Genomic DNA, 26,155 nt, shown 5'->3' on the forward strand with positions numbered 1-26,155 from the left:
ATAAAATATAGTGGCATAATTTATATAAAATATTTGCTGAAAAGAAAAGAAGATTCATAGGTAACGTACGCGCATCCATTCATAGTGATTGACCACGAACTTTGAGATGCTGGAACAAATTCACTGATTCATTACAATACTAACTGCTGAGTATCTTTTATATTTTAATGTTTTACTTTGGCTTCTTTATCTTCGTACCTATTATTCGACAACTGAAATGAATTTTTGTATAACTTTTATATCAACCATCGACAAATCAACGTGATTGATGTTAACTTGAACCAGTATGTGTTTCAGTTCCGCCTGGAAGCTGATGAGCTGTGCGTCTGCGGGGAGGTCCAATCAAATCAACATATGATGTTTGACTGCCCTGCTCTTGTGTTTTGTGGGGGGGGGCAGGGACCGGGCCACCCTGGAACTTAGAAGTGAAGGGGAAAATTGGCCACTCACAAGCGGCGAGTCAATGTGGTGAGAGCCATTATCGGACCGTGTGGGAGTTCCTTGATGCGGTTCCTAGGTTCAACCGACGTCAGTAGTTTACTTAAGGGAAAGACTCCTACCGCACTGCTGTCGGAAGCTATCCTAGAGATATATGGTTGACCACCAGCCAATTAAGGCTCCAAGCGCTTTAATATGGTGGGCAGGTACTATCTTGTATTCAGCGACCTAGGTGTAGCAGCGAATTCCTGTCTAGAAGAAGTAAATTGTAATTTATGGATATCATATATATTTTTAGTATTTGACGGGTGCACCTACCCATTTTGGTAAATATATGACAAGTGAGCGGTTGGGACGCGTAAGCCGGTAGTGTACGGCAACGCGCTTAGTCCGCTCACGCTGTTAGGTAAGCTCTAGGGGCTATTTAGGACACTGATCGCTCACTGATGCTCAGTAGCAGTTTGTGGCACAGATATTCGGTCTTATGTTTTAGGGCGACCGAAGGGGGTGGTGACGAGAGAAATTTCATAAAACAAATCCTTTTTTAATCAGTAGTTTAAGAACTATCCTAATATAAATTGCACTAGTTGTGAATGAATTTGCACACATTAAAACTTTATTTGTCTTTATACTTTCACTATTTAATGATTAGATTATGTAAGTATTTCTGGAATTCTTGTGACAGCTAGCGAAACTTGATGATGTTTCAAATGTCCAACTATGTAGAAAGTCGAGAATTAAATTTTTTAGCCTCGTATAGACATGCATATTTACTGTCGACCGGTAAGTACATTTTATGCAACCATATACAACACCGTCAGCTTCGTAAGATCAAACAGCGAATCCATTCTTACATCTCCTGGTTACCGGTATATGTTTACGCAGTTGCAGGAATTCAATAGCATCTTGTTCATTCATCACGGAATTCCAGATATTTCTGTTAAACCTCAGTCATTAAATTATACAGCTTTCGTGATAAACTAACAGCTCCATCACTATGTAATCGACTGAAATGCATTTGTTACAAATATCGACGAATTGAATTTTCATCATTAAAATAAAAAAAATTACTTTCATATTATATTTTTCATTAACGGCATAATCAAATAATATTTCTATATTGTTAAAAATATATAAACTTGCTATTTAATGATACAAGCAGTAGCGCCGGTATTTGATAAAAGTAGAAAAAATTATTTCAGTAGTAGGAGAAGAAAATCCTTTCCAGAAGAACTAGCTCATGCTGCAATTTCGTGGTCAAGCAAGGGTGTTAATGATTATGCTGCCTGTCAACGTTAACAATCCTTTATTCTTGTCAAAATTCTACTTACCAAATAAGACCCCATTAATTTGCCTCCTAGTCCTTTTAGAATTACAAAAAAATATACCAATTTACGGTTCTTTTTTAATGATAAAAGATTTACTTATTTTATAATATAAAGATATCTATTTTAGAACTAATTTTAGTTTTACCATCTGATATTACTTCTTTTTTGTTGAAGGAGGGGAAACATTTTAAGACACGTAATTTTCTTTTGCGGGCCCACTTTAAAAATTGGATTCCGGGTCCACTTTACGGTATTATTATAGCACCCCATCTGTGTTGCCTCCATCCTCCACATCTACTTCTGGTCTCACGACTGAAAACTATCGGGATCTTGCGGTTTATTTTTGATTTTTTTAACCCCAACGTTGAGGCCGGGGCCTTCCCCCAAGGGTGAATGAGACGGAATTATTTACCTCTGGACTTCTTCCACTAACTTTATTCGGGTGATCTTAATCAACTTCGTGGACACTGCGTCCCACAATCGTTTTGTCTGCAGCAAAGTCCCAATGATTTTGTCTGGGATAAGCAAGCTAAATTCTGTTCTGCATTCTTCCTTATGTTCCAGGGACCGATCGAAGATGAAAACCCTAATTCTGAGATATCCTTCTCCCCACAAAAATCACATTTTTGGAAGGTCAGAACATCAGTGTGCACAAGTATCCCTAAAAACACCCTTATATATTTATTTCATCAAATATCAAGTAGACCTAACATCAAATATTTGATATCTAAATTTTGATAAACTTTATGATTTTTGTTATATCTAAGTATGGTTTTTCTTTCTTATTGATTGTAACAAAAAAATTATTAAATTCAAAAGCTGTTTTATTAATTGAAATCTTTTCATATTAAAAAAAATTAATCGTTAAAAACCATTTATAATAAATTCTTGTTTTTTGTTTGTTAATTTTACCAGGTTTATCTTATGGATAAACATATTGGTTTAACTATTGCAACGGCTGGATATATATCGGAAGATGGAAGATCTATCATCAATTTAAATTCTGGTTATTTTCCAGTTGGTATTTTACCTCCGGAATATTTTGCACTAAGCATTTTGCACTAATTGTAAACTTATTCCTATATATTGCTAATTATATAACTTGTATGAATATATAATTATAATAATAATAATTGTTATTGCTCTTATCAAGTTTGTTTATCATTTTCTTTTCCTATTGCATTTTCATATATATATTTTTACTAAAGCTATCATCACCATTGTAATACAATTAAATTTAGCGAATAAAAATATCATTGCAGATCAAAAAAGATATTAACATGTAATTTAAAATCAAGCATTCCATTACAACCATATTTACAGTTGTTAGAAGTGAACTTACATTTTGTGAATAAAAAAAAAAATTTGTTTCAGAAAAATAACCTTAGATACTTTATTAATATACCTTAAAAATTCTCTGTAAATTATAATCGTAATCCCAAGAAAAACTGATAAATAAAGGAATATGGGTAAGGATGGAATATGAATGTTATTCCTATTTAACATTTAAACCTGTAAAAATTCAAACTATCATTAAATTCACTCACAAACTAAAAAAAAATTAAGCATTTTCTAACTTTGAATATTTATGACAATTAAGCAAAGTCTGCAATTTTTTTTTTATTGTACCATTATAGCAACTTCACAATGTACTCAGTAAGAGAATTGAACAATAAGTAAATAAAATCTATTTGAACCAACATAAATAGCCACAGACCCAATAATTTTTGACTCTATAATACAGCGAAACAGAATTTTTTCTTGTCTAGAGCATAATTTATAACGTTAACAATCTTGTTTGCTTGCTCCACAGTAGCTTGTTTCTCCCTAAACAAAAATTGGTGAACCGGAATTTGATCGTTCACGAACTGTTTAATCTTTTCAAAACGAGCTTTTCAAACACTTTAGCGAGCACAGAAAGCAGGCTGATAGGCTTATAAGATGTTACATTTCTTGGGTAAAGACCCAAATCATTGTGACATTTTCCACGGACCAGGAAACTGACCAATTAGAATAATAGGTTTGAAAATTAGAATACCTGAATGTATCGCATGTCGAGATAATGCATGGATAACCGGACTGGTGATAAAATCATAACCCGGCGACTTTGTTTTATGTATTTCATTGTCAATAACAGTAATACGGAAATAGGAGTTCGGTCGTCAAAATCCAGTTCGCCATCTTGGAATTCAAGATGGCCGACCACAGCCACCTTGATTTCATGACGCCGTAGCCCGTCAGTGTTGGCAACTTGATTTACCTTCTGTTAATATTGTCAACCTGGTTATATATTTAATTTATTGAAGTAATAATTCAAAGGTTGGTAGCACTGTTGAACAGCTGTTGTGTAGCGGTCGATTTGAACTAAATAAATAATATTTGAAGTGAAAAAAAATTGGTCGGCTAGGACTCGAACCCGGTCATGACGGGACGCGACTGACTGACGCATTAAACCAATCGGTTGCAGTGGCTCCCTCATGTAATGAGTGAAAAATGTTGGACATAAGCTGTGAATCTTAACATCATATCAGTCTGTAAACTAACACACACACACACCTACCTACCTACACACAACTTTTTTTTTTCTTCCCCCTACTCTCCCCGACCGGATATCCATTTAAGTATACTCGGTCGGGAAGAGTGCCCTTCTACTCAAAGGGGGCGTCCCCCACCCACCGGCTTTACATCCGGCACGGCAGGTTGGCCCCCCCGGTTTTGGATCTTTTGTTTTATTTTTTGCCTGCCTCTAATTCCCCGCGTTAGGGCCAAGGTCCGGCGATGCCGTCCCCCAGCCCCTCCGCAGGGAACCGGGTCTCGGTCTTTACGCCTATGCCTATATTAGTCTTCTAGTCCAATCACCGACTCTTGAGCGTGACCATTCCAACTGCCATTCTTGCTCCAATTGAGCCGCTATCTCGTCTTGTGGTAGTCCCTCATATCTAAGCATCCTGCTTTTAATCTGCAGGTCTATTGGTAGAACCTCTGTTATTATGCAAAGCGCGTCATAGGACACCGTTCTGAAACTAGCGGCCACCCTTAACAGTGCAAGTCTATGCGCGCTTCTCAATTTCCCTTTATTCCGTTTAACACTAATTGTATGTCCCCAAACCGGAGCGGCGTATAATATCATTGATGTTGTTGCAGCAGTTATTAATTTCCTAGTTTCTATTTTTGTTGTTCCATGGTTCTGGAAGAGTCCTCTCAGAGCTTTGACCATTGGAGTGACCTTACTACATATCATATCGATGTGTCTGCAAAATATCAAATATTTATCGAGTATGACTCCCAGATATTTTGCCTAATTGACTTGCATAATTGGCTCTCCTCTGATATTCAAATTTATACCTCTAATAGGTCTTCTGCCGGAAAGGGCAACACAACTGGACTTCCCTGGGGCTATATGTAGTTGGCTTCTTTGTAACTTTTCCTCTATAATTCCTAATGCCAGATTGGCTTTGCGTTCTAAGATATCTACATCCCTATCCTCAACGAGGATTGCTATGTCATCAGCATAGCCAATTGCAGTAACTCCTTCAGGATAATTCAGTCTGAAGACTGCGTCATAAAAAATGTTCCACAAGGTTGGGCCCAGCACAGAACCTTGAGGAACGCCACCAAACATCTGGAAAACTCACCTTCCAAAGTTTTGATCTCAAGAAACCTTTGATGTAGATAGTGATTAACTTGATTTATTAGATATTCGCTTATTCGCATCTCATGCAATGCATCAATTATAGATGACCAGGAGACTGATCCGAACGCGTTCCTAATGTCCAGCATTATCACCTACACACACCTACACCACCCCATCACAACCTACACCCCCACCACCACCTACACATCCACCTACACCCCCACCCACCAACTACACCTCCACACACACACAGCTTGTACTGCGCCACTGGTTCTCCTGGTAACAACTAGGAGTGCTAGTGTCGCAGCCGCTATCTTGAATTTTCTCTTTTTTCCTGTGGGAATTTCTTTTTTCCCTTTTTTTGTATTGAGTGAAAAATAAAAAATAAATTATATATGGGACAGCTCGTACTACGCCACTAGTTCTCCTGATGACCACTAGGAGCGTAAGTGTCGCAGCTACCATCTTGGATTTTCCCTTTTTCCCGTGCGAATTTCCCTTTTTTTTATTAAGTGAAAAATGAATTATTATATATGTGTGTATGTGTATGAATAAAAATTTAGACGTACTCGAAGATGATCCTGGCCATCGTGGTCGTTGCAACGGGAGGCGTCACCCGCTACTCTAGGACCCAGTCGTGTCGTTCACATGGAGACGGCCGCGTCTGCGGATGTTTTCGGGTGCGTGCGTTGACGTAGCGACACCGAGTTGTTGACAGTTCGAGGTGTGGCGCGCGACTGAAGAACAGCTGACGAACATGGGCTAAAGTTGAGCTTCCTATTATGAACAGCCGTTACAGTGGTAGGCGCGAAAGCACCAAACCCTTGGCGTAATGTAATACCGGGTAGACCAAACATGTAAGTTCTTTCATTGACAACAAATGCACACCCAACGGTTTCGTTTTGTTTCGATCCATCAGTGTATACAACCGCGTCTGGTTTTATCTTGGAGAGAACACACTGAAACAATAGATGGTGTTGATTGTTTATTGTATGTCGTCAGGTCAAAATTAAAATGTATAAGGTTTATTCTCCATGGAGGATATGAGCAAGGATACATAGGAAAGAATGACGGTGTGTCAACATTTATATGCTGCAGCAGACGCCAGGTACGGACACCTACAGGTGAAGTACGACGTAGATGGTCCTCATACTTTCCTAGATTAGGATTTCTAAAGACCGAGTCAAGAGCTGGGTGGTTTGGCTGTCCTCTGAGACGAGCAAAATAAGATAATAAAAGCTGGTCTCGTCTATCACAAAGTGATGGTACACCGTCTACAAGTAAGCTTGCCACAGGACATGATCTAAACGCGCCTGTGGCAAGCCGAAGGAAAGCATGATGTACACTATCCAGCATTTTAAGCATGAATTGACGAGCTGAAGAGTAGGCAACACAACCATAATCTAAACGGGAGTGAACAAAGGAATAGTAAAAACGTACCATACATGACCTATCGGCTCCCCAGTTGGTGTTAGTAAGGACTCGCATCATATCTAGAAGTTTGGAACATTTTGTTTTCAATTCTTTTAAATGTTTGACCCAAGTAAGACGGCTATCAAAAAATAAACCTAAAAACTTGACGTAAGTAGAGATAGTAATAGTCTCTCCGTTCAGAAAAATTTGCGGAATAGAAGGGTTTCGTAGCCGAGAAAAACTACAAATTTTGTTTTTTCGGATGAAAATGTGAAACCAGTAATCCTGGACCAAGCTTCAAGGTGAGATATAGTGTTCTGCAGTAGTCTCTCTGATGTAGGTGTTGAACGGCTTGCAATGTAGATAGCAAAGTCGTCAGCAAATAGAGAACATGAGACAGGAGCCTGCACACATTTGGTAATATAGTTTATGGCTACAGAAAATAAGGTGGCACTTAATACACTACCTTGGGGCACTCCATTCTCCAAGATGACACTATCTGAGAGCGAATCATCCACACGAACACGAGCCATTCGGTGATTTAAGAATCCCCGGATAAAAGCAAGCATATTGCCCTTGATTCCCCATTCTTTGAGAGTGTTAAGAATACCACGTCGCCAGGCTGTGTCATACACCTTTTTTATATCGAAGAAGATAGCGACGAGGTGCTGCCGATTTAGGAAAGCGTTTTGTATGGCTGTTTCTAGTGACACTAAATGGTCAATAGAAGATAGTCCTTGTTGAAAACCACACTGTTCTGGAGATAGAAAGCCATGTTTCTCCAAGCACCATGTAAGTCTTCGGTTTACCATTCTTTTCATTATTTTACACAAAACGCTTGTTAATGTAATAGGGCGGTAGCTTGAGGAGTTCGTTCGAACTGGGTCTGGCGTGGTGTCCAAAAGGGCAATATTAATAAAGAACTCTCAAAAAGAGCTCACCGGTAGGCCGACCTGCCATGCCGGTATATAGCCGGTAGGTGGGGAGGCCTATTTGAGTTTAAAGACACTTACGTGTAATACCAACTGGGCGTAATACCAACAAGTCGGTCCGGCCCAGGGGAGCTGAGAGAAAAAAAAAGAAGGTTTTAGTACTGGTATAATAAATGCTTCTGACCAGCCGGGTGGAAAGACTTGTTCGGAGAATAAACTGTTGAAAATATTCAAAAGTTGTTGTAGTTCCAAATTAGGAAGGTGTAAAAGCATGGAAAGACGAATCTTGTCCGGTCCAGGGGAAGTGTCCCGTGAGTTTTTAAGTGCATGTAACAATTCTTTAAATACGAATGGAGTGTTTAATTCACCAATCGAATCACCAGTGTTTAACGATAATACTTCTATTTGTATCTTGTACCGATGAAAATCGTATTTATATGATAAGGTGAGAGACACCGAGGGGAAAGATTTTGCTAGACTATTTGCCACTTCCGAGGGTGATGAAAGGAGTTCTCCTTCATCAATAAGACCGAGAATAGATTGTTTCGGTGATCGGAAAATTGCACGAATTTTCTTCTATACAGTAGACGTGGGAGTAGTGCGTGAGATAGTGCTCACGTATTTCGTCCATGAATTCCTCTTAGCGTCCAAGAATACTCGACGGCACACCGCTCTAGCCCTGCTGTATAAATTTAGATGTTCTGTTGTAGGCCTACGATTAAATTTGCGTAGTGCCTGCCATCGATTCCTAATAGCATATTTGCAATCATCATTCCACCATGGAATGAAAGGACGTCTAGGATTACCCGATATTTGTGGGATATATCTGTTGGCATTCTCAAGTATCATGGACGTAAAAGAAGAATATTGGTCGAGGATGTTTGCTCCATCGTCATACTGAGATTGGAATGCTTTATGGTATCCGTTCCAATCTGCCTTTTCAACAATCCATCTCCGTGGCCTTCTTTTAATCTCGCAGTCTACACCGAAACCAATAATAATTGGTCTATGATCACTGCCGTGAAAGTCATCACAAACAGACCAATTAAAATGAGGGAGCACATTCGGTGAGCATATGGAGAGATCAAGGTTAGATACAGTACCAGTTGATTAGGACATGAATGTGTGTGATCCATTATTCAGTAGGCAAAGGTCAAAGTCTTTAATCTGTTTATCATATTTCCTCGAGTGGAGCAGAAGGTTGAGCCCCAGGAAATGTGATGGGCATTGAAGTCTCCTACTATTAACGACGGAGATGGTATTTGTGTGAGGAGATTTGAGACATCTAAAGCACTGAACTCAGTGTTCGGTGAGAGATACAGATTGCAGATAAGCAATTTGAAGGGAATAGAGACCTTTACTGCAATAGCAGGAATGACAGTGGTTAGTTGAATTCTTGTAGCTGACACCCCATTCTTCATGAAAATTGCTACTCCACCATTCTCCCTACTGTCTACTAGGCAGTCATATCTCTCACAGAAGTATCCTCTGAGTGTAATTTGGTCATGTTGTAGAAGGTGAGTCTCTTAGAAACACATGATTAGTGGATCATGTGTGTGCGCTAGTACTCTAATATCTTCAATGCGGGACCGAATACCTCTAACATTCCACTGAATAATGTTCATAAGTGTAAAAAAATTAAATAATTAAATTTCGGAAATTATATAAAATTTAGTTGTACGTGATTCGGTTTTTATTTTTTGTATTTTTTATTTTAAAGAACTCCGATGGCCTAGGGTCGGGTGGTTCTTCAACCATATCCTCCAGTATATGGGGTGATGGTGGAGGAGATTTATTTGAATGGGATGCTGCAGTTAACATCCCAGAGGGGGTGGTTATGTGGGTTCCCTTTACGGAGAGCTTATTAGGTGGCTTACTGCCAGCTGTGATAGTCGCTACTCGTGCCGGTACGACTTTGGGAGCAGGAACTTTCGTGTGTATCACACTGTTGGATTCACTAACTGCGATGAAAGACGTTTTATTCATCTTTGTCAGCTCTGAGATAGTGGCTGTAAGTGAAGCTACTTGATCAGAAAGCATCTGAACAAGTTTTTTAAGTTCATTGCAGGATCCGCACTGCTGATTATTAACGTTTGTAAGAGTTTGTTTCGATGTAGCGGTAGCAAAAGATACATCTGGTTTAACCAGGTTCCGTGAATTATTTTACTTTTTGTATTCTCTTCGTGCGGCCGGGAAAGATAGCTTCTGCTCCGTACAGATTTTGAGAATTGCCTTTTCTTCTTTAAAGATTGGGCAATCTCGGGAGTGGGCTGTATGTGGACTACTGCAGTTTGCGCATTTTTCACTTTCTTGCAGTTAGTGTCATTGTGACCTTCTTTAGCACATCGACCACAGATCTCAGTTTTTGTACAAGATGTTGTAGTGTGACCAAAACCTTGGCATCTGAAACATCGCCGTGGGTTGGGTATGAATGGTCGTACCCGAACCGAGAGGTAACCCACTTTAATCTTTTCTGGTGGAACAGGGAGATTGAATGTTAATATAAGAGACAGTGTCGGTTCTTTTGTTCCGTTCTACTGTTTTATAATACGTTTCACTTCAACAACATCTTGGTGGCAAATCTCGTCAACTATTTCAGTGATATCTATATCTAAATGGTCTCGACAAAAAATTACTCCCCTTCTCGTATTTAAAGTTTTCTGGCTTTCAGCACTTATATTTATACCACCCATATAACGGAGACGTAAGTTAGATCGACTCTGTACGTCGTTGAATGTTGAATGTCGACCAGAATCGATCCGTCGCGTAATTTCCTGATGTTCTTCGGGAAGCCACTTGCACCTGTTACAGTTTTGTTTATTAGGAAAGGTGAAACCTTTTGGAGGGAGCCACCTTCCTGACTATTTTGGAGAACAACGAATCGAATATTTTTAGAGTTCAAGTCTAAAGATTTGCAGTTCTCTTCGATAGGACTTTTATCCTCGTCAGACAAAGCTGATCGAGGTCTCTTCACAAGACTTAATTTGGTGGTTTTTTTCAGATGGACCACCAACCATCTTGGAATTTGATATAGGAACAGAAATTTTGGTCCCACGAGTACCGGCGAAAAATGGACCACTCCAGCAGAGCGCACGCGTACTGGAGCTAGAGCTAAGTACAACTGGGTTCGCCCTGGTGCCCAGAGGACATCGTTCGAGACTCACTACGTAGAGCCATTCACCTATCGGCACGATTTGTTCCCACCTTGGGTTACGGTTGCGTTTCGTAAGATGTCGCAACACCACCGAGTGTTAATGTAAGAAATATCAGTGTAGGATGTTGTTGTGTAATTGTATAAGTGTGTATGTTGTAATTTATGTAGTGTTCTTGGTGTAGTATATGTGTATGATGTAAAGTGTTCTGCAGCTCACTGTATAGTGGGAAGAATAGCTGCAGCGGCTAGGCCCGTGGGGACGCCAACCCCCAAAGTCTTAAAGAATAAGACTCCCCGTCGGGGTCCTGGTCGTAGTGGTCATTGCACCGGGAGCGTCACCTTTTTTTCTAGCACCCGGACGTGGCTCGTTCACGAGGAGGTGGCGGCTGCGTGCGTTGATGTAGCGACACCTAGTAGTTGACAGTTCGAAGTGTAACGCGCGACTAAAGAACAGCTGACAAACATGACCAAAGATTGTGCTGCGACACTAGCGCTCCTAGCGACCACCAGTAGAATTAGTAACGTAGTACCAGCTGGGTGTGCAGACTGACACCCTACCGACCAATCGCAACGTTGGATTCAAAGCGGTTGCGCATGCGCAGCACAGATACAAGGCCTTTGACGTTGAAGCTACGTGTCATTTTACGAGTAACCTTGAACAGTGTTAATCGTATATTTCTAAGAAACGACCATCCATACTCAGACTTTTAATAGCGTATGTAACCGGAAACGACACATCCTGTAATTCTACGAAACTTGTCGATATGTTACTGTATGCTAAATCAAACTAAACTTATCGATCGCGGTGTTTACAATTTTAATCAGATGTAGCAAGTCCTTACACGACGTTAGGAGAAATAACCTAATCCGATGCGGCTATATCAACATCCATCTTGATACTGTACCTATTTACTAGCTGAATTACTACACCACCCTGGAGGTAGCAACCGCGGCGCGTTGAGATTTCTTTTCACCTGAGTGAAATCTCTCCCCTAGAGGCCTACTATAAAGTACTCAAACTCGTTATTATATGGTTTTTTTTTAATACTTTCTGTTTTGTTTTTTATTTTATTTTTTTTCATTACATAACCTTTTTCACTATTCCCGAAAGCGGAGTGTATGTGACGATAGTATCATGTATAATGAGACAGTAGGCGGTCGTGTAGGCTGGTATATTGTTTTTAGTTTCGAAATCGAAACGTACATCTTGAAGAAGTAGCAGTACATCTTGAAGTAACAGTATCACCTTGAAGGTGATACTACTGCTATTGTGGAGCACATAAGATCATTCCCACCAGTAGAGTCACATTACTGCAGAGCCAATAAAACAAGTTATCAAGGCTCTAATTTAAAAATATAAAAGTTGTATTACCTCAACAAGAAACAGTGTACAGATAGAAACATTACCTACTTCACTGTAACTAAAAACGTCTATTGTGCTTTTTGGACTGAAAATATGGCAATAATAATATATATATATATATGTGATCAGGCAGTAATAATGTCTGTACTTTTCATAAAATTCTGGATGTTGTTGCTGATGAAAGTGTTTCTAGTGAATTACTTGGTCCGACTCATGTGTAAGCCAGAATCGCAACTATGTTATATCTAATGCAATCTTACATTTTCTGAGAGAACACTAGAATGTATCATCATTAGCAATGAAATATTCATTACCTGGACACTCATGTGTACAAGAAGTCGACAATGCATAAAGCATGATAAAAAAATCAATGAGAAAGAATGATTTTTATTCTCAGAATTTTTAAACAGGAGACCTTCAAAACCCATATCCTGTAATTCAGATGCAGCATAAAGATTTCAAGGCTTTTTCAAGCACTGCCAAGTTATTGAACTATAAGAATTAAGAATTTTGTTGTCAATAATTATAAGTTATTGAGACTGTATTTTCAACTGGGATATTTTAAATTTACCAGAGTATTTCATGCAGTAATTACAAAATAACACATGACATGTGTGAACCAGAAAATGCTGCTAACATAAATTTTATTCAAACAATACGAACTAAATGTAAATTACAAGTTATTTAAATGTCCTACAAGTTAAACGCAAAGCACTGAAATGTGTACATGAGATTTCAAAATTAAAAAAAAACCATATAAAAGCTGCATTTCCTTTCACACCCCTGCAAGAGAGAGAATATTATTCATCTGTGTTACACGTTTGACAGGATGAACTCATCCTGTTTTGACACGTTTCTAAATGCAATACATAACATGTCATACCTTTTGTAAAGGTAGGTTATTCTAGCTGAAAATTTGGCAAATAGGTACTCAGTACATTTAAATTTTGTAACCAAAACCAGGGTGGAAATACATTCATAAACAAAAAAATTATAACCAGATGAAACTTTGAAAGCGTTTTTCTCAGAACTTTCGTGAGAACAGATAGAACCATGTCAAATCAAACCACGCTAACGAATTACTAAGTTATTTAAAAAAAAATAACTTTACCTTTTTTGATTTCTACGGTTTTTATGAATATATTTTAATGGAAATGTTTACTTTTTATTTTTCAGTTCTACAAAACTATTTAACCGGTATACTTTCTCTCAAATTCAACAAAAGAGAACTGATAATTTCGCACTTTATAATAATGTCTAGAAGATAAAATCATAGCAGCAGAGATATTTGATATACATTTCTTAATATTTTGTTTAAGTCATCAAGTGTGTGTGTGAGTACACATTATCTGAAGAAAGCCCCGCAAATAAAAATCGAGTGCACTCAGGTCCGGTGAATGAGGAAGCCATATACTACGAGAAATTATCCAATCATAAAAGAGATCGCAAAGAAATTACATACTACTGTCGGCTATGTGTACAATTGCTCCGTCTTGTTGTAGCCAGCAATCATGTTCATCAGCATGTAACAAAGCTATAAAATGCATGATTATTTCTTGATATCGTTCAGCTGTGACGGTTTCCGAAAAAAGACAGGTAATTACCAGACAAGATATACCACTCCACACCACTTCAAGTTTTTTGCGAATGTAATGGCTATACATGGAACACATTTGGGTTCTGTGAAGACGATATTCTGTAATTGTGACTGTTAACATATCCGATAATTTGAAATCAAGCTTCATCGCTAAAAAAATTTTGTCTGGCACAGATGTCATTTCGAATAAAACTTCTAAATCACCGACAGTACTGTATTCCTTTCTCTTTATATGGTTCTTGGAGCCTATAACTGATTTTATGGTATAACTTTTATATTTTATATAAAATGAATTTTATATTTTTATATATATTTTTTTTTAAATATTTAAATTATAAAATATTTTTAAAAAAATATTTTTATATTTTATGGTTCGTGGAGCCTGATAAGTTATAATCTGGTGCGGATGTAATGTTAGAACTTTAGTAGCCTTATATACACTTCCGTAAGATAGCCCAATCTGATTAGAAAGCTTTCGAAGATATTTTTTGAAGAAGAAGATGTGTTTCATTTATCGTCTCCAGACTGTTGTCAGTTCCAACATTTGGGACGGCTGGTACGCTTACGGTCATGCACTACCTGTATCTCGAAAACGATTAATTAAACAAATAGTGGATTAGTTTGGCACACTAGCAGTTGGAAATGAATTTAAACAATCGCCTTCATACCTTGCGTACTATTTTGATTTGCAGTAACTCACAACAATAAAGACACGTTCCTGCGTAAAAGACATTGCTGCTCGGATTAAACAAACTGCTTGGTGCAACATCAACTGTTGCCCGGGGTTTGATCTAACAATACTACCATTCTGTCACACGAAAAATTATCCTAATTACTTTTACATTTATCTGTCATTCCTACAAAGCAAAAAAAAAATTGGGTTGTCCGACTTTACGATCACTGTGTGTGTGTGTGTGTTGTTGTATATATATATATATATATATATATATATATATATATATATATATATATATATATACAGGTTGTCCCATATAAAACGCAAAACGCAACCCAACCTTATATTGGTAGGTATTGAAATAATAAAAAGGCATGTGTAAATGTAAATGTAATTTTTATTATTGCCATCCATTACCTTACATTTAGAGTAAATGTTGGAAGTGGCCGCCATATTCTTGAATACAAGCTTCAATTCTTTTTACAGCGTTTCTTGCAACTTTCTTTCAAAGTTTGTGGCTGGATATTTAATACAGCTTGTTCAATATTGACTTTCAATCGTTCAAGTGTTCGTGGTTTGTTGCTGTAGGATTTTTCTTTGAGGTAACCACGTAGAAAAAAATCCGCCGCAGTCAAATCTGGAGATCTTGGTGGCATTTCATCATTTCATTAATAAAATATTCAGTGGTATATGGAAAAAAATAGACAAAATACGAAAATTCAAACACAAGTTCTACTGTTTTTACTCTTTATTGAGACTGTGAATTCAAAATCACGTTCCCTTAGTTGAGAATTTTAATTTTTTATTTTTTTTTCAACGGGAAATGGTATTTATTTTAGTTACCGCAATAAAAAAAATTCATTTTCTTTCGTCAATAATCATTTCATCAATATTAATTTTCTTTTATTATTGATAAAGATCGAAAAATGTCCCAAGTAATTTATTATATGATCTGAAAATCTGTAATTTTGCATGTCTCGTTTATAAAGAACATTATCATTTCATTTAATATTGATGATTATATGTGTATAATGATTTATTATTATTTCATTAATAAAAGGAAGGGATTTAGTTATTATTTAACAGTAAAAAAAGGTATTTTTTTATATTGGGAGAAAGTCGTTTGTGCGCAGCAACCCGATGCATCACACGGTCCGTTCTGCACCAATCAAGTGCTCCGCTCAGCGCCAATAGCAGCAGCTAGACTAGCAATTAACAACCTCACACGAACACACATAGTACTAAACGAACAAGACGGCGTCCCTAAGCCAACTTAATGTTATCGATATTATTAACTTTAACCATTATATTTCTATTAAAAACTATTACATTCAATATCTATCGCACTTTAAACCTATTTTAAATATAAAAACACCAAAACTTTGAGATAAATATTTTCTACATGAAGTTATGCGTAAAATTTATTTTTTATTTTATGAAAAAGATTTATTTATTTATTTTGTAAGTTAATTTTTAATTTTTTTTTTAATACTTTTCAGTTGATGACTTCACAATTTGGATATAAGTATTGATTTCATTTAAGATAAATTGTTTAACTAAATCATGTATTTTATTTCAAATTTAATGAAATTAAAATTTATAAATTCGTTAAAATTTTTATTTTTTATTATGTGTGTATTTTTACTTTATTTCTACCTTTAAGAAATTATTCAAGAAATTCTGTATTATAAAAGATGAATTTGAATACTTTCAGAGTAATTTCAGCACGAATTTTGACTTATATGATACATTTTGGTATGAGTTATTAATATTTAAATACCCAATAATATACTTTAAATAAAACTTTTGTCAGAGATGAAAGAGGGAAATTTAAGCATTCTTTTCTTTTTTTTAATAGCTGGAACATTTCAGGTACTATATATATGGTTGAACATTTATTTATACGTCCAAATGTAGTGAAGTTTTTAATGTAAGGATGGTAAAATCTCTAAACGAAGGCCAAAATTCAATTGTACGAATGAGATTAGTATGGGAGATTAAAGTATTACCCATTAACTAAGAACAGAATGTAATGAAGAATGACATCTCAACCAATTAACATTCACATGATGAGATATTAACGAATCGATTTCAATTTTTTACCATACTTTATAATAGTTTTGTTCATATTGTATAAACAAAACGATAATTGAGAAATTGTTTAGTTCATTCTCACAACTCCCTTTTACTGAATCTAAATATTTAATTACACATTAAATTAAGGAAAAACGGTTGTTAAATAATAATCTAATAGAATTACTCAATTATTTTGGTTTATTAAATTGAATAAATAGGTAATATCGTATAATAACACACATTGTTATACATAAGTAGTTTTAACTTATTAATTTTATTCTGATAATATTAAGAAAAATTTAAATAAAGGATACAAACATACATTATTAATATTAATTCATATTATTTTTTTCCCCTTTAAATGTTTGGTGAGTCGGTGTGTGGGATTTTTTAAAGTTGTGTTGTAAATAATTATGCTGTTGATGTTATATAGGAGACGTTATGGTAGTGACTGTCTTTATATGTGCTACTGCAGTTCAGTATGTTTTCGTTCGTACTGTTTATTGTGTATCTGTTTAGTTCTTGATATGTTGGTGTTAGGAGTTTTGTGTTTGTATTTGTTGCTGCTAAACATGTGTTTTTTTTTTCTTTTATATTTTTGGTAGTACTATTTTTGTACTGAATTCTTTTTTTGGCTCTTCTGATTTTATTTTCTCTGAATTTGAATTTTGGTCTTTTTGTACTTTTTCTTTTGAATTAATATTTTCCTTTTGGTCCTTTATTCCACCAGGTGTTTGATGACGAGGATCATCAACCTGATCGTCAGGAGAAGTAGTGGGAATGAAGTTTCGTTGAGTTATAGGCGTTTTTTGTCCTTGAAGTGATTGTTGCTCTGTAGATAATGAACGTAATTGACCGGGACTAATGGAGTTTTCCGAATTTGAAACTGGTGCATTATATATCATCTGTTTTAAAAGTTGTAAATCAACCATCAATTTGTTTTTGTCGCTCAGCACGTTTTGGTAAAATGATTTTATAACCTTTTCAACATCCTCAGCATCACTGTCTATTCTCTTAAAAACATCTTTTTCACTTTTTCTGCCAACATGTAATAATAACATATATATATATATGAATATTAAACAAATAAATTTGAATATTGCTACTACTAATCTAACATCAGATTTTCAATAATTAAATGTAATATGCAATAATTTTTATGAGAGTATCATCAAATTTTATTAATAATATTTTATCATTATATATTATAATTATAATACATTATATGATATATTATAATTTCGATGAGTTTGTCTAGTGGTTCAGCTCGTCATCGTAAATCAACTGATTTCAAAGTCCAGAGTTCTTAGATTCGAATCCCAATAAAGGTAGATCTTTTATTCGAATTAAAATACTAGAAAGTGGATACCAGTGTTACATGGTGATTGGGTTTCAATTAACCAAACATCTCAGGTATGGTAAACCTGAGTCTGTTGAAGACAATATTTTACACACGCGCACAAAATAGGAGCCGTACGCCTATGGAAAACTGCATGGAATATTTGAAAACTTCTGGAATATTTATTAGAAATCAATAAGTGTATATTATTACATATTATTTTTACAAAATAAAATCAAACAAAACTTTACTTTTTAAGCCGTATCAGACAATTTAGAGTAATATTATTTCACTAAATTTCATATATTTCGTTTTTTATTAATAACTTGTTTTATATTCATTACTAATGTAAAATAATATTTAAAACTATTTTTATAATATATTTTATATTTTTTTAATAATTAACTATCTTTAGTTTGTTTCTTCGGGAAAAAGAATAGATGTGCTGAATGTATTTAAGACTCACAACAATTAACTGCACTCTATTCCGTTTCATCCTGACTGACGTCAGATAATAACTGTCAACGGGTAATAATAAAATTAATATTTTTTTTTAGTGTATGAAAATATGTAATGCCTGACCGGGAATTGTATCGATAACCTCCAGATGAAATATAGATACGCTACCCTCCTCCTTTGGATAAATTTATATTAACCCTTAAACAGGTAAAAAAATTGTAACCAAAATTGTTAGTATTGATATAATATTAAATATTTCATTTCTTAGGAAAATTAACTAACGTTAGTATTATGTTAACTAATGTTATAATGTTAACTAATGTTGTATATAATGTTGTTTATTATATAAAAAACAATCTCCAAAAAACAGTCATTAATGTTGAAAATTTCACCTTGTGTTCATTTGTGAGGTAGAATTTAGCTTAGCTGTATTCCTGTTAAAAAAAATTAAAAAAACTCAAGTTATTGTAAGAAAAAAATGAGAAAGACGGATATTTCGTTCCTGATGAATAAACATTGGCAGGAACTAATTGAAATTCAGGTGAAATGAGAACTAATTTTGAAACCAATGGCCACCATAGACTATATCTGTTCATAGACATTCATTTACTTTATAAATCAAATAAAATATTACACAAGGTCTGTTTATTAAAATATCAAGTGGTAAGAAAAATGGGAAAGAACCGCTAAGCATTACAGCTATATTTAATGTTGAATATCTGAATCAAGATGGAATCAGAAATACGTTAAAGTTATCTAATCTAGAGAATTAATAGGATTGCCATCATTCACGTAGAAAAAAAGAGTTCGCCAATGTCTACATTAGATCATTTGTTAGAAAGTCTGTTTCAAAGTGAAATTTTATAGTTTGGTAATAAGAAAAGTGTCGTCTGATATAAACAATATGTAGTCAGATTAGCATTATATAGGAAGTACTGCATATTTGTAGTATGTTTCATTCGTTAAGTGTTCTGAAATAACCTTGATGATAAAATTGTTGAACTCCTTAAGACATGTGTGATGAGACATGATTTTATTCTTCTAATTAAAAAAAAAATGGAATTTACAACAATTTATGCTACTGTAAACACAAATTCATGCTTTAGATTTGCATCCTTCTACATCATGATACTCCAATATTTATCAAGCTCTTCTGTAGATTAAACATTATTCAATTTTACTCGTTTCGTTGTTGCGGATATGTATTTTCATTTTCATTTTCTTGCAGTTAATGACTGTTTTTTTTATTATTAAAAACAGTACAAGAAAGCAATCAAAAGTTAGAACAAAACATTATAATTGATACTAGCGGTACGTAGTAAAACGCCAAACCAGAAAAAACTCGCCAGAAAACAAACTATCGGGAGTATTTTAAGAAACACAAATTGTTTGTTTCTCTTTTTTTTTCATTTGTTGCACTTTGAAATTAAAACGATATTATCTCAATCCATCTACTTTTTGTTCTGAAAAGTTTTTTCCAAATCAAGTCTGAAAAAATGTAACTTTTTGTCTGACCAATTGTGGGTGTGTGCTTAAGGTTTTCCCACCACCAATCATCGCAGTAGCGAGATCGAAAATCCAGTTGAAGGAGAAGTAAGTTTGTATTACTCTTAAAAACATTTCCAATGTTATAGGAGAACGCCAGATTAAGTGTCTTTTAAGAAATCGCATTGCAACAAAAATTAATATTATCATCGCAATATGCCAATATTTTAATCCAAACAGGAACATCTCAGTAAATATTTAGGACATATATTTAATACTGAACGACTAGTGAGAGATGTCCTTGGTATAGGACAATCTGTAACAAATTATTTTAAAGCTTTCATATTTGAAATAATTAGCGTCGCCTTTGTAAAATTAATTACAGTGTAGTGAAGAATTCTGTTTCAACGCTATCGGTTACCTCTAATATCATAGTTAGTTTATAATTGTTGTCTAAAATATGCAGAATTAAAAATAATTAAAAAACTTCGTAATAATATCTTGTGAAAAGTTGTACGTGATCACAATAACGTTGTTATAGATTATAGGAATTCGACATACAAACTTTCATTAATTCAATAATTTGTAGTGAAAAAAACCATCTTATAATTTTCACCGCACGAAATTTTCGCAATTTTTTTATGCTGTTTCGTTAACGGAATCAGATCGATGACATCAGGTTATTTCTAATTAATTATTATGTTAATTCTTTCTTATGTCCCTACGTTTGTCATAGAAAAGAAAAATACGGCATGGGATGACAAAAATGTTTCTGGAATTGTAAGAAGATGGGGCTAGTCGTATGCTTAACATGCGAAAATTTTTCACATGCAACTATTGTATTGAGTAAATTTGAAGATTTTCTTAACTTTAAGGTGGAAATTTTTTTATCCCCTACTCAGCACCGGTGAAATCTACTTCCGCCATCTGGTGTGCCGAAATGGTTTTTTTTTACATTGGAAATATTTTTGAGGAGTGATAAATTTTAACCATCTTATACTTTGTGTGTGTGTGTGTGTGTGTGTGTGTGTGTGTGTGTGTGTGTGTGTGTGTGTGTGTGTGTGTGTGTGTGCGTGTGTGTGCGTGTGTGTGTATGTGTGTGTATATACATATATATATATATATAAATATAAAATCACACACATACCAAATAAATTTACCAAATAAATTAAGATGTTAACCAAATAACCAAGTTAACCAAATAAATTGAGATGTGTATAACATTATAAATTAACAAAAGAAAAATTATATTCCCATTGTTTTTTTTAGTATAATGTGTTAATTTAATTTACTAATCACTTGGCACCGTTGGTATTAGTACAATTGCATAAATTAAAGTTCCACTTACCAACAATCTTAAAAATATAAATCCGAGTACTTTCGGAACAGTTACTCCATAATCCGGGATTTCCTTAAGATGTTAATTCAAATTCAAACGAATAATCATATTAAAATCATAATAGTTCATAATAGTCGGTCGTCAAGAAATAAAATTAATTTGTACGTCGGAAATATATTTTTAAAATTGTTAGTAACTGGCACTTTATACAATAGTATGTTAATCGATAGATTTTTATAAAATTAATAAAAGTATGAAGATCATTTGATACGTTTTTAAACTAATAAAGTTAAAAAAAAAAACTTAAAAGAAATAAAAGAAAACTGTTATGTGTGTTCCATAGATAAAATTATTACGTAACAACATTTACGTAAAGTTTATCGTTTAGAATAAAATAAGCTACATTTTCTCATGTTCTTATAGAATTAATAAATATGTATTCATTTTCAATGTTATCTTTTTGATTTAATAATTAAATAATAACAATCACTAATCCCTGGAATTTTTAGCGAGATACTTAAAAATGTGGTCAGTAAATTTTGAGCACGTAACGTGGTTTTAAAAATTAATTTATAGAATAAATATCAAGTTTAATCTTTAAACATTAATTCCAATAATGAAGCGTTCCTAAGTTTTCCTTTCCTAAAATAACGATTGAATACTTTTAATAGTTTTAGATTAATTTTTTCATAATTATGAAATTGTTAATAATCACACGTTTCACACTGGACAGATTTATTAAAGTCATTAATTTCGATAGAAATTGGAGATGTATATTAATTTAAGTAATTAATGGAAAAAATTAAAATACTACTAATTACTTTACATAATTCAACGAAAACATACAATTTTTTTTTGCTTATATCATAACATCTACCGAATATAGGAGCATGATAATACGAGTAAATAAAATTAAGGCAGGCACTTTTTTGAAATCTACCAGTTTCAAGAACTAAAAATATCTGTTTGATCAAAACTACTTTCGTTTTTGCCGAATTTAGTACGTGAAATAAGATTAATTTGTTACAGTTTTTAAGGTTAAGCTATGAATTAACAGTAAAATTTCTTACACTGTTGGATCTTCTACTATCACTGGCGAACGAGCATACCTTCTACGTGATTTGGGTATGCCATCAGTGCTTAGTGGCTCATTTACGTCGTCACTGCTGTCATACAATGGATTTTTTCTACAATAAAAACGAAATTATTTAGTGTAAGCTGTTCACTTTTCACTTTTGAAACTCCGATTTTGATTATTATTTTTTTAAATACATATTCTTAATTTATTTATTATTATAAAATATTAACATTTTCATTTTCATTGCATATCAAATAATTAATAACATAAATTTTATTTATTTGCATAGTTTGCAAAATGTTGCATTTAAATTAATACCATAGAAAGATTTACCATTGTTATTCGATAGGTTAAAGGTTTCGTTAGAATAAAAAGATTATGTATAATTTGTCAACACTTTTTATATGTAACTATTTGACAAATTATGTTGATGTCTTAACATAATAAACATAATTAATCATTAAACACGCTTCTGGATCAATAAAATCGGATTATTATGTAGGATTTCCGGAGGGGGTGACATTGAAACTGATCTATGAGGAAGTGGACATGGAAGATGCCAGTAATCTCTTGCTACAAGAATGGCAAGAGAAGTGGAACGCTGATACAAATAGGGCGTGGACAAAGAAGCTTATTTCTCTCATAGGACCGTGGCTGGGAAGGAAAATCGGCGACGTGGGGTATTATCTGTCACAATTCCTCTCCGATCACAGAGAATTTGGTGCGTATTACACAGGTTTACAGAAGCGAGGTCCTAAATTGCGTGTACTGTGGTCAGGAGGACACTCCGTGCCACACCACTTTTGAATGTGCACGTTGGAAGAATATGAAAGAAAAATGTAACATACAAGGAACATACATACAAAATATAACACACATCAAAGTAAGGAAAAGATCTCAGTCCGATGAACCGACCTGCCATGCCGGACGTACTGCCGGTAGGCGGGAAGGCTCATTAGAGTCGGAAGGACACTGCTGTGGGCTGAGTAATATTTGATTGTTGAGCCGGCCCAGAGGAGCAGCAGAACAAACACAAAAAACTATCATGTAAAAAAACCGTCTTAATTCATACACGACCTTTGTTATATTATTTGCTTTCAGGTTACAATTATAAATAATGTATATTAAGAAATTTTGGTGAAGGTAAATACAACAACAATAACAATATTATTATACCATAAATATTTCGTGTAATTTGGGTTTCAATAAGCTATTCAAAAATAAAATTTTAAAAGAAAAACTGATCCATCTCAATAAATTTTTTGACTTAAAGTAGAAGAAATAAGAATAATAATTTGTAACCGCTTTCTGCTAAAGGTTTTTCGAGAGTCCTATAAGTTCATTGAAAATTTTATATAAAACAACATATTTTCTGATATGGGTATTTTACAATCAGATGCAAATCATTTCATAAAGGTAAATAAATGCTCCTAAAGTGGTATTCATTTTCTTAAATAAATGCTTTTTTTTTGAGAATCGTTTACATAGATAATCAGATTTCTTTTTACACTCCATCTTTGCCTATTTGCTTCGTAACGGTTCGGCGAGCGTTTCGGCAGCGCTTCAGAATTACGAAACCACTGCCAAAGAACATTTTTCGCTTTTATAAACAATTTGTAAAATCGTGTTTTTTTATGTAAGGGGAAAAGTACAGGGCGATCACGCATGTCATCGTAAAATTTCAATGAATTTAAAAGGCTTTACACGGAAAGTTAAAAAAATACCGCTCCTCGTTCTAGCACAGAACGTTGATCCGTCAGACGACTGTGTTTTTTTTTTTGTGTTTGGTTTTTCTCCTGATTTCGTGGGCCGCCTCAACAATCAAATATTACAGAGCCCACAGCAGTGTCCTTGCGACCCTAATGAGCCTCCCTGCACACGAACCAGCAGTATGTCTGGCATGGCAGGTCAGCTCACCGGTTTCGGATCTTTTCCTTATTCTTATCTTGCCTCTGAATCTAACCGTAAAGGCCAGGGACACTTTCGTTCCCGGGCCCTGCCTCAGCAGCTGGGTATCGATCTTTTTTTTCCTTAAATAACTCCTTCCACTTCTTGTAATCCACTTCCTTTGCTCGTATAACCTCAGCCACGAATTTCTTTATTGTCAGTCATTCCTTATTACCTCTCATTATATACTTTGTTGTAGTTTCTGGGGTTATCTCTTTTATGTTATATTTGGCTCTTTTCTTCCCAACGTTCAAAATAGGTGCGACACGGGGTGTTCTCTTGACCGCAGTACACAAAATTTGGGAGCTCTCTTCTTTTAAACCTGTATTTTTTTCCCCAAAACTTCCGTGACCGGAGAGGAATTGTTACGTGTAGTACCCCACATCACCGTGTTTCCTCCCCAGACACGGTCCTACCTCAGGAATAAGTTTCTTTGTCCAAACCCCAGTCGTAGCGGTCCCACTTTTCTTGCCATTCTTGTAGTAAGAGAAAAGAGACATCTTCCCTGTCCATGCCCTCATAGATTCGTTTCATTTGAATACCCCGTAACTGGATCGGCGGTACCCAGGCCAGGATTACCGCCGGATCCGCCGATACCGTTCTGTACGCCGCCACGATCCTCACCTAATTCATTCGTCTCTGCAGTGATGTCATCATTGTGAAGCTGGTGTAGCCGAACGGATTAAGTGATATCATCATCTTCACACTCATCCTGCTTCTTAGTGCTATACACCAGGCAGGCACTGCTTAGAACACTGTAGAAGTCACTGCTATCATCAAAATCTTTCTTTTAGCTGCTCTGGGTCCCCACTTGGCGCCCATCTATTCAGAGCGTTGAGGATCCGCTCCGCTTCACTGCGTACTTCATTGAGGTGTCGGTTGTATAACCCATTTCGTTTGAATCATACCCCGAAATATTTCACAAAGGGCATTGTTTCTAGTCTAACCCCATCGACTGTAATTTATATCTTCTATTTTTACTTCGGCCTGCCACAATCAAGAGTTGCATTTTCTGTGAAGTGAGTCATAGCCCCTTTGTCGCCAACCACATGCTTATCTATCTTATGGTCCTATTCGCTTTTTCATCCACTTCATCACATCATGTTTCACGAGCATCGCCAAATTTTCGACTTACTTAACTATTGTCATCCCTTCGGGGATCCCCAACCTCAAGACCCCCTCAAAAACTAGGATCCGCAAGAGATAGCTTAGCATAGATCATTGGGGTACACAGAAACGTATTTTTCCTCTTTCTACTGGTGTCAGCAGCTCTCTATACTGTAGGTTATTTGCTGAGGCTCTTAGGTAAGAACTCATATTCCTCCTCCGCATTTCTTCCAAGACGTGTCTCCATGGAGTACTATTGAAAGCAATGCGAACATCCAGGAAGACCATCAATGGTATATTTCTGGTCCTCCACTAATATTTATTGGAGGTACATTGGTTTCCTCCAGCTCCGCTGCAGGCGCTTGTCCAATAGCTCTCTTGGTCGAACCCCCAGCCAGCTCCATCCTTTCATCGCGGGATTCAGGGAATCCTCCAGCCGGCTCATCACCAGCCCGGCTTAAACAAGATATCCCCCTGGCCACAGGTAGTAAATCCACAAATAAAATTTGGTATCGAAATTTTTAGAATGGAACGTTAAATTCTCTGTACATATCGTAGTTCGTTCGAGAGCTACGAATCTATCCAAGAATGCCTAATAAGAGTTTCGTTGACTGTTTTTCAGTGAAGTTGCCCTGTCAGTTCTACCCCATTCTAATTTTTCTAATTTTGAACACATTCTTTCCTCTAGAGAGTTATTTCACAGTATGAAATAAATTTACTATATCCTTTGTATTATTACCGTTCTCTGTGTTTATAATTCTGTAAACTGTACTACTTTTGTAAACGAAAG

The 26,155-nt window shown here is 35.3% G+C and overlaps 2 protein-coding genes across 16 annotated transcripts in view; one reads left to right on the forward strand and one right to left on the reverse strand.

The window, feature by feature from the left end:
- Positions 1–26,155, reverse strand: part of LOC142332637 (uncharacterized) — a 166,184-nt gene that overhangs the window by 102,778 nt on the left and 37,251 nt on the right. For 5 of the 11 annotated variants that reach the window (XM_075379253.1, XM_075379248.1, XM_075379250.1 and 2 more), the window contains 2 exons: positions 22,304–22,420; positions 16,792–17,649 (listed from right to left, as the gene is read on the reverse strand). The exons of 4 other annotated variants lie outside the window; for them this stretch is intronic. In XM_075379253.1, coding sequence (XP_075235368.1) covers positions 17,202–17,649; positions 22,304–22,420 — 565 coding nt within the window. In that variant the 3' untranslated portion in view covers positions 16,792–17,201. Of the gene's footprint in view, positions 1–16,791; positions 17,650–22,303; positions 22,421–26,155 lie in introns of those variants that run through there. 2 more of the 11 variants (XM_075379252.1, XM_075379249.1) reach the window with 1 other exon arrangement.
- The window catches only part of LOC142332634 (uncharacterized), a 323,090-nt gene that overhangs the window by 57,845 nt on the left and 239,090 nt on the right, over positions 1–26,155 (forward strand). The window lies entirely within an intron of this gene.

This window comes from Lycorma delicatula, chromosome 11 (assembly GCF_047948215.1).
Source record: "Lycorma delicatula isolate Av1 chromosome 11, ASM4794821v1, whole genome shotgun sequence".
Classification (NCBI taxonomy): Eukaryota; Metazoa; Arthropoda; class Insecta; order Hemiptera; family Fulgoridae; genus Lycorma; species Lycorma delicatula.